This window comes from Choloepus didactylus, chromosome 9 (genome assembly GCF_015220235.1).
Source record: "Choloepus didactylus isolate mChoDid1 chromosome 9, mChoDid1.pri, whole genome shotgun sequence".
Lineage (NCBI taxonomy): Eukaryota > Metazoa > Chordata > Mammalia > Pilosa > Megalonychidae > Choloepus > Choloepus didactylus.
In genome coordinates this window covers 94,690,841-94,708,842 of record NC_051315.1, presented here as the reverse complement: position 1 = coordinate 94,708,842, position 18,002 = coordinate 94,690,841, and the positions used below count along the sequence as shown (strand labels likewise).

Below are 18,002 nucleotides of genomic sequence, written 5' to 3'. Positions count from 1 at the left end.
ATATAGACCCCCAGATCTGTGGTCGACTGATTTTTGATAGGGCCCCCAAATCCAATGAACTGGGATAGAACAGTGTCTTCAACAACTGGGGCTGGAAGAACTGGATATCCACATCCAAAAGAATGAAAGAGGACACCTACCTCACATGCTATAAAAAATTAACTCAAAGTGAATTAAAGAACTCAGTATAAAAGATAGCAAGATAAAACTCTTAGAAGATAATACAAGGAAATATCTTCAAGATCTAGTAATAGGAGGTAGCTTCTTAGACTTTACCCCCAAAGCGCAAACAACAAAAATTGATAAATGGAAACTCCGCAAAATCAAAAGGTTCTGGGCCTCAAAAGACTTTGTAAAAAAGGTGAACTGGACTGATGCTGAAGTCGTCACAGACATTGAGGGTGGTTTGATGTGCCGAGCCCTCTATCACGGGACTTGCCCTTATGAAGCTTGTTATTGCAAGGAAGAGGCTAGACTTGCATATAATTGTGCCTAAGAGTCTCCCCCTGAGTACCTCTTTGCTGCTCAGATGTGGCCCTCACTCTCTCTCTAACTAAGCCACCTTGGCAGGTGAACTCAATGCCCCTCCTGCCATGTGGGACCTGACCCCCAGGGGTGTAAATCTCCCTGGCAACGTGGGATATGACTCCTGGGGATGAATCTGGACCCGGCATTGTGGGATTGAGAATATTTTCTTGACCAAAAGGGGGATGCAAAACGAGACGAAATAGTTTCAGTGGCTGAGAGATTTCAAATGGAGTCAAGAGGTCAATCTGATGGACATTCTTAAGCACTATATAGATAACACCTCTTAGGTTTTAATGTATTGGAATAGCTATAAGTAAATACCGGAAACTATCAAACTCCAACCCAGTAGTCTGGACTCTTGAAGACGATTGTATAACAATGTAGATTACAAGGGGTGACAGTGTGATTGTGAAAACCTTGTGGATTGCACTTCCTTTAGCTAGTGTATGGATGGATGAGCAGAAAAATGGGGACAAAAACTGAATGAAAAATAGGGTGGTATGGGGGGAGATGATTTGGGTGTTCTTTTTTTACTTTTATTTTTTATTCTTATTCTGATTCTTTCTGATGTAAGGAAAATGCTCAAAAATAGATTGGGGTGATGAATGCATGAATATATGATGATACTGCGAACAATTAATTGTACACCATGGATGACTGTATGGTATGCGAATATATTTCAATAAAACTGAATTTAATTAAAAAAAAAAAAGGTAAAGAGGCAACCAACTCAATGGGAGAAAATATTTGGAAACCATGTATCTGATAAAAGACTGATATCCTGCATATATAAAGAAATCCTAAAATTCAACAACAATCATACAAGCAGCCCAATTATAAAATAGGCAAAAGATATGAAAAGGCATTTTTCCAAAGAAGAAATACAAATGGATAAAAAACACATGAAAAAATGTTCCTCTTTGTTCTAGTTTGCTAATGCTGCAGAATGCAAAACACCAGAGATGGACTGGCTTTTATAAAAAGGGGATTTATTTGGCTACACAGTTACAGTCTTAAGGCCATAAAGTGTCCAAGGTAACACATCAGTAATCGGGTACCTTCACTGGAGGATGGCCAATGGTGTCCGGAAAACCTCTGTTAGCTGGGAAGGCATGTGGCTGGCGTCTGCTCCAAAGTTCTGGTTTCAAAATGGCTTTCTCCCAGGACGTTCCTCTCTAGCAAGCTTGCTCCTCTTCAAAACGTCACTCACAGCTGCACTGAGTTCCTTCTCTTTGAGTCAGCTAATTTATATGGCTCCACTGATCAAGTCCCACCCTGAATGGGTGGGGCCATGCCTCCATGGGAATATCTCATCAGAGTCATCACCCACAGCTGGGTGGCACACATTCCAAGCAAATCTAATCAGCACCAAAACATTTGCCCCACAAGACATCATCAAAGATAATGGCGTTTGGGGGACACAATACATTCAAACTGGCACACTCTTCACTAGCTATTAGGGAAATGCAAATCAAAATCACAATGAGATACCATCTCACACCAGTAAGAATGGCTTCCATTAAACAAACTGGAAACAACAAATGCTGGAGAAGATGTGGAGAAATTGGAACTCTTATTCATTGCTGGTGGGACTGCATAATGGTACAGCCTCTGTGGAAGACAGTTTGGCAGTTTCTCAGAAAACTAGATACCGAATTACCCTACAATCTGGCAATTCCACTTCCTGATATATACCCAGAAGATCTGTAGACTGATGTTCATTGTGGCGTTGTTCACAAATGCCAAGAGATGGAAACAATCCAAGTGTCCTTTAACAGATTAGTGGATTAATAAAATGTGGTATATACACACGATGGAATACTATGCGGCAGTAAGAAGGAACGAGGTCTTGAAACATATTACAACATGGATGAACCTTGAAGACATAAGGCTGAGTGAAGTAAGCCTGACACATAAGGAGAGATATTATATGTTACTACATACTATGAACTCCCTGAGCAATGAAAAATCAATGTCTTATAATGTCGAATATTGGGGACCTAGTGATAGATAGAGGCTAGAAGGGGGAATGATAATCTAATATGTTCAGATATGTTAAGGAGGGTGAATTCAAAGGTATGGGAATGGATAGGGTTGATGATTGTTTGTTAATGGGATTATAAGTATCTAGCTGCATTGAAGGCAAATAGGATTGAAAGGGGTTGTTTAAAGGCATATATCCCACACATCAGCACTACAAATATAGATATGTGACATGATATACTTCTAAGGTATGACAGTGCTACAGAGAGTTGACAACAGAATGGTCTTTGGGAAAAATCTACCTCCTGCATACTAGGGACTATAATTGATAGGAATACCTTACCAGTACCCCACAAATACGAGGGACAAATAATTAAGGGCTGAAGAGAGCTATGGGGTATTTTGCTTCATAAGAATTGTTTAAACTGGAGAGTGATGAGGACTGTACAACTAAGTGATGATAATGTGAGATAGGGATGGATTACTGTGGACAGAACATATGCTATGTGAACTTAGGAACCCCCTATTTATTAGTCAAGCCCTTGATCTTGAGACTTGTGCTGGTGAAACATGGTTTTAAAGGGGAGGCTAATCCCACCTATAATTATGCCTAGGAGTCACCTTCAGAGAACCCTTTTTGTTGCTCAAATGTGGATTTTTTCTCTCTAAGCCCAATTCTGCAAATAAATTCATCACCCTCCTACTGATGTGGGACAGGAACCCCCCAGGTGAATGAGTCTCCCAGACAACATGGGTCACGGATTCCACGGATTCCGGGAACAAGCCTGACTCTGGTACTGAGAGGTTGAGAATGCCTTTTACTGACCAAAAGAGGGAAAAGAAAGGCAACAAAATAAGCTTTCAGTGGCTAAAAGAGTTCAAATAGAGTTGAGAGGCTGTCCTGGAGGATACTGCTCTGCGAGCTTCAGCTAGAAATGCCAAAGTGCAACAGGATGATAAGCCCAAGTCAACAGTAGTCCTAAAAATCCTAAAGAATACCTGGATCCCTATCTGAGACTCTATAATAAAGTATCACTAAGTTTATTCTTCAGAAACTTAATCCGCCAAAAAACTCCTATGCCAGCTAAGTCCCCAAACCCAGAGGCAATAGCCTCTTCAAGAACATAAACCAGATGTGTCCCCTTTTCCTATAATGTCGAAACCCTTTTCAACATGAACAAGTTAGGGTTGTCACTGCCTAGACATCCCTGAAGACTGGGAAAGTGATTAAACTAGAAAATGGGGTAGCAACAGACAAGATGGAATTTAACAAAGGATTATGAAGACTTAATCTCTATATAATTTTTTTCTTATTTGCTGGGGTATTGGAACAGCTAGAAGTAAAGAACTGAAATGGTAGAACTGTAACCCATAGCATTCTTGGAAATTTGCTCTATAGCTGCTTGTTAAATTGTAATTTGAAAGTTATCACCTTTTTGTATATATGTCATATCTCACAATAAGGAAATAACTGAAACTATGTTACTGTAACTCACTACATTTTTGGAAATTTCCTATATAACTACTTGTTAAATTGTACTTTGAAAGTTATTACCTTTTTGCATATATGTTATATTTCACAATAAGGAAATAACTGAAACTGTGGAACTGTAACCTAAAACATTCTTTGAAGTTTGCTAGCTACTTGTTAAATTACACTTGGAAAGTTACCACTTCTATGTATATATGTTATATTCTACAATTAAAAAAAAGATTAAATAAAAAAAATTATATAAATGTTTCATGTAAATGTTTGTAAGATACTTGGTATTAAAGCAACAATATCCTCAAATGGCAGGAGCCTCTGAAGATATTTCAGTGTTATGAACTGCATTTTTAATAAGCAGAATTTACAGGCTGTTCCTTGGTTTCTTTTAGGTCTAAATTTCTATTAGCATTGAATCTGTAAGTCTGGGCTAATTACAATTGTTAGTATTGCTCTTAAGAGAATAAGATGGAGTTCCAATAATGTTTAAAATATTTATAATTATTCCAGCTGCTGTCTAATCTGGAAAAACTCAGACACATCAGTTAGTCTCTCTAAATAGTATTTTATACTTGGAAAAAACTGAACTGAAAAATGGGACTTTTATTAATACTGAAAAATTTGAAAACCTGTAACATCATAAAGATCAAATAAGTTGGATTTTTGGCATTAGGCAACTCTAAAGGCTAATAACATTATTAGCAGTCAATTTTTGCTTCAAATAGCATTAAAACATATTCAGTCATAAATCTACTTTTTAATAATTTAGATGTTTCTTACCAGGCTGTTTTCTTTCCAGGCTTCTGGGAACTTGGGCCTCTGTTTTTCCCTGGATACCAGAACCTGCATATCTTCAAAGGTGGGATGGTTTCCAACTTCCGTCTGAAAAGCCATTTGGTATTCTGGTACAGATTCACCTGTGTATTTTTAAAAAAGAAGGACCGAATAAAATTTCTAAAAATGATAAAATGATAGAATAATCAGCCTATCTCTAATACCATGCAAGCAAAGAAATTATGTCACAATCCTTTTCTTAAATCTCTCTTAGGCATATACAGAAATTCTAAAGAGACCTTATAGTGGGTTTAATGTATTATTAATAAATGCATTTATTTAGTTTCAAAATGTTTGTTGATAATTCAAATGGTAATTTCAATGTTAGATAGATATTTGTAAATTGTTTCTGGTATTACTAAATTTAGGGGGAAAAGATTACTATATATATATAAGATATATTTAATACTTGAAAGTATTTCTGATCTCATAGAAGGACGGAAAGCTGTGAAGATGAGAAAAAATATCAAGGATCTAATACAACAAGCATGTCTATAAAACCAACTACAAGTGGATAAGTTTTACAGTAACCATGTCTTATGTCATTGGCTCTATGAATAGTCCAGCAAATGGTGTGCTGGTTTGAAGCTGTTATGTACCCCAGAAAAGGCCATGTTCTTTTAATCCATTCCCGTGGGTGCAGACCTATTGTAGGTGGGACCTTTTGATTAGGTTGTTTCAACTGAGATGTGACTCACCCAACCAATTCAAGGTCCTTTATGAGGATAAAAGATAAAAACAACAAACAAACAAACAAAAAACTCAGAGAGCTCAGAGAGAGAAACACCCAGAAAGCTTGGAGAGAAAAATCCCAGAGATACTAAGTGAGGACCCACAGAGAAGCTCAGAGAGGAGGCTGCTGGAACCAGAACTGAAAGCAATGAGATCCAGCAGCAAAGGGCCAGCAGACGCCAGCCATGTGCCTTCCCATGTGACAGAGGAACCCCCAATGCTAGCAGACTGTCTTCAAAGTCCAGGTATCATCCTGTTGATGCCTTAATTGGGACATTTCCATGGCCTTAGAACTGTAAATTTGTAAATTAATAAATTCCCATTGTATAAGCTAACCATTTCTGGTATATTTTATTCTGGCAGCTTTAGCAAACTGAAACAGATGGTATTCCAGTTTGCTACCGCTGCCAGAATGCAGAATACCAGAAATGGACTGGCTTTTATAAAAGGGGGTTTATTTGGTTACACAGTTATAGTCTTAAGGTCATAAAGTGTCCAAGATAAGGCATCAACAATTGGGTACCTTCACTGGAGGATGGCCAATGGTGTCTGGAAAACCTCTGTTAGCTGGGAAGGCATGTGGCTGGCATCTGCTCTGTTCTGGTTTCAAAATGGTTTTCTCCCAACATGTTCCTCTCTAGGCAGCAGCAGTGGGCTCCTTCTCTCTGAGCTTCTTAAATAGGACTCCAGTTATTTAATTAAGAGCCACCCTGAATGGGTGGGGTCCATATCTCCATGGAAATTATCCAATCAAATGTTTCACTCACAGTTGATTGCATCACATCTCCATGGAAAGACTCAATCAAAGGATTCCAACCTAGTCAACACTAATATGTCTGGCCCCACAAGATTGCATCAAAGAACATGGTGTTTTGGGGGACATAATGCATCCAAACTGGCACAGATGGTATCAAATGTGACAAAAATTTTTAAGGTAATGGTGTTTCACAGAAAAATCAATATATTGATCTTAAAAATTCCTCTTAACCAAGAATCAGTCTCTAGAGCAAAGATTTTAAAATATCATTAGTCCACCACTGTTTAATAACCTTATTCACCACTAAATAAGCATAGTCAACTGCTTGTAATGAAAGGCTTCTGATTATTTTTAAAAATATCACAAAATTAAACTTATGAGTAAACATATTGAGCCATGCAGACAACCACTGGAACCAAAACTTAGAAAAAACAGTGATCTAGTCAAAATCTTGGCAAAGAACATGGGAAAACTAGGGACTCTTCTTGTCTACTTTCTCCTTCCCCCACTCCATTAATATGTTAGGATAAATTAGAAGAAAGAAAACCAGGATGGAGGATAAAAGGCACTTAAGTTCTAATCTTGACTTCATCTCCACCTTGGAAAAGTCATTTAACTATTCTGTTTCAGTTTTCTTGTCAGCAGAATGGCAACCTGGACCTTCCTTATCTCATTCACAATGGAGATAATACAAAGTTAAAATGAAGGAAAGTATGTTACAATTTATGCAATTTCCATTTTCTTCCCATTTGTATATTCAAAACAATCCATAAATACCTGTGCTCCACCAATATAAAAAAAGATTTACAAGGATTAATTCTATAATCTATAAAGCATAGCCCTGGTTTACTAGAATATTGGGCTATCTATAAATATAAGTGGTAATTCCACATACTCTAAACATCAAAGCAGATACCTAATTTTGATCAATAATCATTAAAAATGAACTTAAAAGACCAAAGATTAAAAAGGATTTAATCATGCTAGTTAGTACATAATTTTCTACCTTGAAACCCTGTATGATAAAACTTCCCTATTTACTAATTTGTCTGATATGTCTTTCTGAGACATACACACAATACACACACTCTCTCTCACATACACACACACCATACAAGCGTCATTCATTAGCTAGATGCTGGTTTAGTAGAATAATTCAAAATTTACAATTTTACTTATTTGCTTTAATTAGGTGATTATAGCTAGAAAACTTGCTAAATGCAATTGATATACAATCTTGTTTTGTGAATGAATGACATTAAGAATTACTAAATGCATGTCCACTAAATCTTTGTGGTTCTAAAACTAATTGTTCAATAACTACTTTTCAACACTAACAGTGTTAGGAACTGGGGACACAAAGATGACTATTAATGACATCATCATGGAAGATATCAGTCTTACTGGATTTATTTAAAACTTTACAAGCACTGAATTGCTCAAGTGAAGTTTTACAGTCTTATTTTCTTTCAAACTGTCCAAAATAAACTATATGTAAGAATATCAGTTACCATTCCCTGCCTCTCACCTAGCTGACACTTGTTAATTAGGTCTCTAGCAGTTAGAGATATACTGAATCCCTTTCTTAAGTTACCCTCCTACTCTCTCTCCCTCCCTTCCTTTCCTCTGTCCCCCTTTTTAAACTTTGCAGCATTTCACTCTTCCCTAGTAATACAGATACCTAATTCATTTATTTTACTAATATTCTACAGAAAGAGGAAGCATTTACTACATATTGGTTCCATTTAAGATCAAAGCATGTACTGTATTAGGAGATAAATCATAAAGGTTTTAAGAAATTTCTTACAAGAATTTTATAATTATTATATGCTATTCTCTAGGTTTAATATTACCTATATGCGATACTTTTTTTCTCTCTCTTCAACTTCCACCCCATTTCATTGCAAAAATTTTCAAGCGTGTCCTATGTCCTCCCCTGCCTCTGCTTTCTTAATAATTTTCTCTCTTATACTCGATATAATATGATTTCTGTCTTCTCTACTCCACAGAAACTCCTGTAAGAATACCAGTGATCTCATCCTACTACTCAAATTCAAAAATCACCCCTCAGTTCTATTTCTTTTTAACATTTCTGTTTCAGCTATTGCCATCAATCTTGGTTCTTAAAGCTTTCTAACACCAGTTTCCAAGTTATGATTTCTGTTTCCCACTATTTTTCAGACCACTTTTTTACTTCACTAACCTTTTTGGGGTGCCCCCCATATTTAGTCTTTCATTTTTCTCTCTCTTCATTTGTTCCCTTAGGGGAGTGAATCCACTCACATGTTGTTAATTACCATCTATGTGATGACAACTCCAAATAATCACTTTAACCTTAGTTCTTTCAACATCCTCTTTAATTTCTTTTAAAAAAATTTCTCTAGTATTCTATTAATACCCCATCCAAAAGTCTCTGAAATTAACACATCTTTCCTAAGTTTCTGGCTGCCACCCTCACTATTTCTCAGAGTTCTGAATCTTTTTCAATTCCTTATACCCCCTTTCTCCCAACAGCTAACCAGAACCATAGATTCCTTCTCTGCATTTTCTCACAAATGCGCCCCTTCTTTACCATTTCCATATCTAAGATTCTAATGTATCCTTTTTTAAATTTAAACTCAGTTTTACTGAGATATATTTACATACCATACAATCATCCACAATGTACAATCAACTGTTCATAGTACCATTGTGTAGTTGTGTATTCATGGCCACAAGTTTTGAACATTTTCCTTACTCCATAAAAAACAACAATAAAAATAAAACTAAAAAAGAACACCCAAAGCATTCCACACCCCCTGAACAATCCTATTTTTCATTTACTTTTTGTCCCCATTTTTCTACTCATCTGTGCATACACTGGATAAAGGAAGCGGGAGCCACAAGGTTTTCACAATCACACGGTCACACCATGTAAGCTACATAGTTATGCAATAGTCTTCAAGAATCAAGGCTACTGGATTGCAGTCCAACAATTTCAGGCATTTCCTTCTAGCTATTCCAGTACAGTAAAAACTAAAAAGGGATATCTATATAGCACATAAGAATGCCCTCCAGAGTGACCTCTCAACTCCATTTGAAATCTCTTAGCCACTGAAACTTTATTTTATTTCACAAGTTTCTAATGTATCATAATGCAACTCTTTTCTTCTTCCTTTTTTAAACCCCTCTAGTTCTTTTTATTTCAATTCATTGTACATAACTGCTAAAATGGTGTTCTGCAAACAAGAATTAATTGCCTTTCCCCTACTCAAATACCTGATTTTGCTCTTTATTATTTATTAGATCAAAAGCAGCAGTTATTCTTTGAATAAAGTAGCTGTTCAAAAAATGTTACCAATGAAAGAATCATTTGTCAGATATGACACTGAAATAAACTTCCAGATTAAGAAAAAAATAACATGACAGAAAGAAAAAGGGGGGGGGGGCAGAAAAGGAAAGAAAAAAAAGTAAAGACAAGACAGAAAAGGAAAGACACAACAGGGAAGAAAGACAGAAAAGGAAAGAAAAGAAAAAAGAAAAGAAAAAGAACGCTGCTCACAATATTCACAATGGATAATTCATTGCTTCTAATTCCCTAATGGGTCAACTCAGGGAACACTACAAGTGTAGCTTGTCTCAAATGCTCAGGCAGTGCCTAAGGAAAAATGATGACTGCCAAAGCAATCAGAGACAAAACTAAACACAGTTAAGCTATGGGCAATTAATTAAACTCCACTCAGAAGTAAACTTGAAGTCCTTTTGTAAAAAATTTTTCTGATTCATATCCTTCTGCTAATAACATATGTGAACACTAGATGGCAACAAACTAAAGGTTTAAATGAAAATAAAAAGATTCTTATAAAAGTTGAGTTATTTAATGTAGGTAGAGAAAGAAAACATAACTGCTTCACTTCAAAGCATTTATCAGTCTTAACAGCAATTTTCTTACCTGGGAAGAGGTCGGTACATCTCATAAATATCTCCCAATAGATAAGTCCAAGTGCGTACATGTCTACTTGTTTCAAAGCTGATTCACAGTCCCTCAGGTTCACAGCTCCTTCTAGCACTTCTGGTGCCATATATCTGATTGTGCCAACCTGAAAAATTAGAGGATATTTTTTTCAGAAACAGTAGAATATTCTGAAGGACAGACATTAGGCTACAAGTTATAAGTAAATTTCAGTCATGTCAATGGCATGTTGCTTGACTCTAAGCATGTCACCAAACCTTTGTATACCTTATTTTTCAACTATAAAATGCTTTTTCCTAAATAAACATTGGTAAATCCATTCCACTGAATACTATTCAACAGTCAAAAAGAATAAACTACATTTTTCTCTGTGCATCAACATTAAAAAAATTAAAGACACAGTAAGTGAAAAAATTGCAAAGCAATATGTACACCATTTATTCATATATATACATATATATGTGAATGCAGAAAAAAAGGATGGGAAGGATATGTTCCACACTGTAATGGTGACTATTTCCAGAGAGGGCATTTGAATTTGTGAGTTAAGAAAGGATATTTGCTTTATCTATTATTTTCACAATGAGAATTTATTCCTTTATCACTTGCCCCTTTAGAATTTAAGAAAATAAAAATTTAAATGTGCTTCTTTAATAGCTTAGAATTAAATAAATCATAGTATGTACTAGAGGCCTTAGAAATCATAAAAATAAAAATGACTATAATCTCTAGACATTATCATTGACTCTTTTTCATTTAAACCAGGGTTTCTTAACAACAACATTATTAACATCTGGGGCCAGATAATTCTTTGTTTTGGGGGGCCACTCAGTGCATTGTAGGATGTTTAGGAGCAACCACTCCTCTTCCCTCCCCAGTTGTGACATCCAAATATCTCCAGACGTTGCCAAATGTCCTGAGGGGCAAAAATCACCCCTTGTTGAAAACGACTGATTTAAATCTAAAAGTAGCACAATTATCCTTCTGTCATGTCAGTCTACAGGCATAAGTTTCTAATAAAGATTTTGCTTATTTATCATGATATTTAAAACGGTGCCCACTGATCTTATTTGGCACTGGAAAAGCCAAGATATCTGGTGCTGTGGTTTTTGGGTAGGAGATTTTATTGGGAGAATGACCTAAAGTTCCTGAACTTCAGGCTTAGGGATACTGCAAGATGATTCCAACATATTTCTTTATAGTCTATGGTCTACATACTCAGAGGTCTTGTCTAAAGTCCACCTCCAGACTGCTATAAGCGGGAGCGGAGGCTATAAAGAATGTTTCATAATGGCTCACACAAAGTCATATGGTTATGACTGTGGCTCATGTACATTCTCAGCCACCATCTGGGAAGTTATACTACCATAACACAGACTATATCACACATTATTATACTCACCGATGTTTTCAGACTTTGAAAAAGGGAACTATGTCATGAGTAGACTCTCCTACCCTAAACTTGTTAACTTTATTCTTGCCTCAAAAATCAGTTCTTACAAACTTCTTCTGAACACTTTTCAAAATGAGTTGGAATGGCAGGGATTTCCAAAATGAACTGATGAACTTTACAAATGACTTTATGCAATGCTGTTTTATATTTTTTAATTTTGTAATTCCTAATATGCTGTAATTGACAGCATATAAAGATAATATTCTGAGTGGTTAGTGGGGTTTTTTAATGCAATTAAAAGTCTTTCAGTGTGATACCTTTTGTATACTCTTACCTCACTTATAGCTGCATTATCTTCTTCCCCTGGCCTCACAAGTCTATTTCCAGTCAGCCTCATAGACAACCCAAAGTCACTAATAACACAGGTTCCATCATTTTTCACCAGAACATTTCTGCTGTTTAAATCTCGATGGGATATGGCAGGTTTGTAATGATCTGTTTGGATAATTTCAAATATTTATTAATGCTTAAATAGCACTATTAGACATGAGATGAGCATGCAGATAATAGGAACTACCTATAATATAGAAAATGGGTGTTATTTTATGCCCATTAATTTTCTCATATCAGAAAAGGACACAAGAAATTAAAATTTCAACTCAAAATCATCACTATTTTATAATATATCTCACTACATAACTCCTGTTGAATATATGGCTAAGTAAGCATTAAACATTCAGCTACAACTAAGAGCAAACATGCTGCTACTTCTAATTTTAACACATACTTTTCTTTTATTTTCATTTCTAGGGTAACAAAAAGAGGCAAGAGAGGAAGGAATATCTGGTATAAAAAAAAGGCAGCTTGTAAAACAAGTATTAACGAAAAACGGATGCGGCTCCAAAACTTCTGTATGTTCTGTAAAGGCTTAACAGATCAAACCTGTGACAGCACATCCAAGTTCAGCCCTAAGGTTTAGCCATGTCTCTAAGCCCACCTTCAATTCTCCAAAGCTAACTAGAAATAGTTTTATAGTGGATTGAGGGTACAATTGGAGGAGCTGGTGCCCTCAAGCAAGCTATGAAAACTTTTCTGATTTTACAGAGAAACAAAGCAGCATTACATTCAATGCATTACTTGTTTAACCTTATCACTAGACTACACAATATCTGAATTTGACAGACAGAGAATTTGTTTTACATGAATTTTAAAAGCTTGGCACAGAGTAGACAAAAATAAATGCTTATTGACTAAAAGAGTGAATCTAATCTAAGCCCCTCATTAAAAACATTACATTATTTTTTCCTATATCTATAAGGAAAACTTATATAAACCTTACCCTAAACAAAACCATAGCTTTGAAATGAAAAAAATTTTATAGCACAATTTCTGAAATTTAAAATATTTTCCTATGTATATAAAGAAATAGAGAATCAGAACAAAGTAAGTTTATTAAGTGGTTGTACTTAGGTACAAATACAGACTCAGTAAACAGATTTGCTACTCTCATTAATGATAATTAGACTGTAATTTCAACAAGGAAACTAAAGATAGAAGGATAATGATTCCTTTGATACAGAAAAAAGTAACAGCACATTTGGAAGAAGATATAGAAGTTACCATATTTCTGTATCTAAGAGTTAATTTCTTTCTCATTTTCTCTTCTTCCTACTTCCTGTTATAGCTTTCCAAAGCTTTTACTAACTTGGCTCCTACATAATTCCTGTAAGAATTGCATTCCTTAATCTGGATAAAACCACAACATAAGTATATGGGGTATAATCTGTAGCTGATATTTAAATAGAATTTATGGAGACATTAGAAAACACCTTTATACTAATACAAAAATCAATATTTAAATTAAAAGATCTCACACTTTAGGGGAACCAGGCTAATTATGGGGAGAAGGAGCAATGTGTTGGTGAAGCAGTCAGAGAAGGAAATTGGGGAGTACTTCCTCTATTGTTTTAAAAAGTAAAGGAAAGAAAAGAAGAAAAGAGAAGAGGAGAGGGAGGGAAGAGAGAAGAAGAGAAGAGACAAGAAAAGACAAGATAAGACTTAAGACACTACTACCCTTCCTGCAACAGAGTTGCCAACATAGACAGTAACAGTGGTCAATTCTGTATTCAGGAAAAGCAAGACGTCAACATAAATGAACGAATAAATTATTCAGGAGGAAGTATATATAAAGCACCAGCTAAAAAAGATCCGTGGCAAAACAAAATGGAACGAAGATCTACGAAATTGATACATTAAGGATTCTCTTCACTATAGAGGTCAGAGAGACTTTAGAAGCTGTTCTGGGCTATAACATGATGAAAATGCTGTAAGGGTTGAAAGCTTAAGAAAGAAGAGAGACAAAATTTTTACAGCAAAGCTAATTTAGAGGTGCCAGTGATCTGAGGCATATTTTGAAACAAAGTGAGAAAACAAATATATTAAAGAGATCCCTGAACAACTAGAAAAAAAATGTGTATTAAAGCTTAGAAACATAGGACTTAAAGCAAAGAACACAACCATAGAGTTCTGAAATTGGCAAAGACAGATTCCCTACCATCTGTTCTCCCCTTCCTACTTTGTAACAGAACCCAATTTTATTTGAGGCAGCAATACACCAACTAAAATACTATATTCCCATTCTCAATTGTAGCTAAGTATAGCAGTGTGACTAAGTTCTGGACAACAAAACATAAGCATAAAAGTGGGACTTCTGGAGGTAGAAGGGAGCAATACCTTCTCCTTCCCTTTCCTTCTTTCTGCTGACTAGAAAACAGCATGGTGGACAACAAGGTGATCTTGAAAATGAAAGCCATTTATAAAGAGTAGTAGAGAAGAAATATAGGGGCCTGAGACTCTGATAATACTAGAGTGGCTGCCAAACCAACCCTAGACTGTGTAACTCTAGTTTCGTACATAAGAAAGAAAATAGTTTCTTTCTTATTGAAGTCACCATTATCCCTCCCACCCCCCCATAGATTTGGCCAAACCTAATTCTAGCCAACAAGACAAACCCATAGAATAAGGATCCATGCAATATTAAAACTAAAGAATTGATAATGCATTATAGTTTATTTAAATAAACACAATAAATACAAGGAAGGTAAGATAAAGCCTAACACAGAAGTTCTTAACCGAAGATCCAGAGATGACCCCCCTGGAATCATAAAAAGCATCATTTTCTATGAATTCTAAGTATATGTATATCTTTGCAGGAAGAGAGTTCAGAGCTTTAATCAAACTCTCAAAGGGATTCGTGACCCTGTAAATCTTGAAGTTCTTTTTCTTTCTGTTACATTTCAAATACATTTCTTCATGCCAGATCTTTAAAAAAAACTGGCTAATAATATATCTGCTACAATATAAAATATCCATTTATTTTGAAGATACGATTAAAATTTCCCTTTGTGAATTTTGAACCCTTGTGTATGTCATTCCTCTTCCATTCATTGTCTTACCTCCTCGTGGTAATTCTGTGTGAAGATAAGCTAGTCCTCTGGTCACAGAATGAGCCAGACGACAAGAGCTTACCCAGTCACTTGTATGGAGACTCAAATACTTGCACAGAGATCCCTATGTAGAGAAAACAGCACCAAAAAGAAAGTAGAATTAATTTATTTTAACATGATCTAATGAATTATTACCTTTCAGAATGCTGAAAAAGTAAGACATTTTTGTGAGTAAAGAGATGAGGAAAAGGATGGAAAGGACAGGAGAATTTAACCATTATTAATTTTTAAGTCTCAATATTAGAAATAATGGATGGCTATTTTCTTTTAAAGCCTTCTTTAATCTATCAAAATAAGATAGAAAAATAACTATTTTAGATTCTTGTTTAATTACATACAGCATCTTTTACCAGTACAAATCCAAATTATGTTTTACAAGTAAAAAACAGAAGGCTTTTGTTAATATAGATACCAGTGCTACGCAAAGCTTTCATCCACAACTGTTTATTACCAGTCTGTGATAAGGAAGATAAGGAGTTACACCAGAATGCAGAAGCAGAATGAATATCAATCAAAGCACACTGCTTCCTTAATTGAGAAAGTCTTGCAACCAAAAAAAAAGAGGGAGAGCAAGAGAGCAAGCTGATCTAAATAACTAGTGATGTAGTTGATGTACATTCTTGCATGAGATCCCTATCTCATTGCAGACCATTAATAACCAGTTTGCAAACCGATACTGCTCTATTTTACAGTGGTCCTCTACTGTACATTGGCTGATTGACTGTTATATAATGTCAATTTACTTTTTAAGAACTTACATTGGGATAATACTCCATGACAAGCAAATATTCCATACGTCCATCTGCAGTGACTCTCTCATCCCCAACTATAAAGCGAGCAATGTTGTCATGTTCCATCAAAGGCACTCTGTAAATGTTCTTCTCATTGATAAAATTCTGACGGTTTGCAAAGGAAAAGACTTTTACAGCAACTGGACGCTCATCCAAGGAACCTTTATATACTGCTCCATATCGACCCCGGCCAATCAACTGTAAATTTTTTTAAGCAAGGTATTAATTCATATCAAAATTACAACAATCGAGCTTAATAAATAATAATGTTATGAACCTATATAGTATGCCATAGCTTTCTATTGCTTACAGTTTAAATTTCTCCATTATCAAGAAGCCAATAAAGTTCATTTCTGGTATGACTGAGGAAGCTCCAGTAGTCCCAGTCCTCCTATAGATAATAACTATAAACTCTGGATAAAATACATACACTCACACATACACACACACACACACACACACACACACACACACACACACACAAATCCAAAGGTACTGGAGAATGAACAAAATGGCTGACTTTGAGAGGAGGTGACCTATAAAAGAAGGAAATAGCATGGGGTGAGTTACCCCTTTTTATGATTTTTAGCTTGAGGGCAGGCTTCAATCAGCACTGTGCAGAGAGCTAGAACTGTAATAGAAAAATTCATATTCTTCCTGGTCCAAGGAACCAGAGGACAGAACTTGGGGCAACCATGGCTGCTAGGAAATAAGGGGAGAATCCCAGAAAGGAAGGAGTCCAACAGCGGGAAATCCAATGAATGCATAAGACAGACTCTAGTTAAAATAACTGAACTGAATTTGGGCTTCCACCCAAGAGACAAGTTTGCGGTTTGTGTTCAAACAAGTTAATTGCCTACTAACGCAAACAAAAATCAACGCACTCAGAAACATAACAGAATTCAGGGTATCCACGATATAATATTCACAATGTCAATGATACAATCAAACACAACTCAAAACACAAAGAACAAGCAAGATGCAACCCATTCTCTTTATATCTGGCTTCTGGGGATTTCCTTCACCTTTTATTGAAACTGGTTAGGAATTTACCAGATTCATTTTAGGATGTTTGCTATATTTCATTCACTATTTCCAGGTTAGTTAAAATTTAACATACTAAAGAGAAATTAAAAAAAAAGAGAAAAGAAAAAAAACAAAATAAAAATTTAACATACTGATATGTTCTTTAGAAAGGTTGTATTGATACATAATTAGATCAGCAATGTTTGAGAGTGTTTCTTTCATTCAATCGTCATAAAATCCTGTTATTTTAATTAGTTAGTATTCCTTTCAATCTACTAAATTGGAAATCTTATTGTATTAGTCAAACACTTCTTTGGTGACTTGGCAGCTCATTTTTTTTTGTCCATTTTTAAAGGGTTGTTTCTTTTATATTGTTTTATATCAGCTATTTATTAATTTGCTTATGTATTAAATTTTTTTTTCAAATTTGGCTTTTAACTTTATTGTATTTTTCCCTACACAGAAGGTTTTAAAGTGTGTTGATTTTTGTTTGCGTTAGTAGGCAATTCACTTGTCTGAACACAAACTGCAAACTTGTCTCTTGGGTGGAAGCACAAATTCAGTTCAGTTATTTTAACTACAGTCTGTCTGTGGTCTGGTTTTGGGATCACAGTTATCAAGTCCTTCCTAATAAAGACCATAAAAATACTCATTATGGTAAAGACTTTTAATATCACTTCTGAGATACTACCAAATTAAAAGTAACTTCTATAGAACATGCAATATTCATATGTACTTATACAAATATGTAATATATACATAGCCAAGGAATATTTAGCATCTGCTATGATTCCTTGCCTAGTACATTCATCTCAAAATTTTACATCTTTCTTTCCATACTGTTTAAGTAGCTTCCTCAGAGAGCCCTTTCCTAACAATTCTTTCTATAACTATCCCCTTCGCATCGCTTTCTAATCTCCTTATCCATTTTATTTTTCTTCATAGTACTTACTACTATTTGAATTGATATTATACATTCATTTATCTGTTTACAGACTCCTCTCCACTAGAATG

The 18,002-nt window shown here is 35.3% G+C and overlaps 1 protein-coding gene across 2 annotated transcripts in view; it reads right to left on the bottom strand.

Moving 5' to 3' along the window:
- BMPR2 (bone morphogenetic protein receptor type 2) overlaps positions 1-18,002 on the bottom strand; it is a 265,898-nt gene that overhangs the window by 51,588 nt on the left and 196,308 nt on the right. For both annotated transcript variants that reach the window (XM_037848856.1, XM_037848857.1), the window contains 5 exons: positions 15,930-16,160; positions 15,121-15,235; positions 12,000-12,160; positions 10,252-10,399; positions 4,778-4,914 (listed from right to left, as the gene is read on the bottom strand). In XM_037848856.1, coding sequence (XP_037704784.1) covers positions 4,778-4,914; positions 10,252-10,399; positions 12,000-12,160; positions 15,121-15,235; positions 15,930-16,160 — 792 coding nt within the window. The remainder of the gene's footprint in view (positions 1-4,777; positions 4,915-10,251; positions 10,400-11,999; positions 12,161-15,120; positions 15,236-15,929; positions 16,161-18,002) is intronic.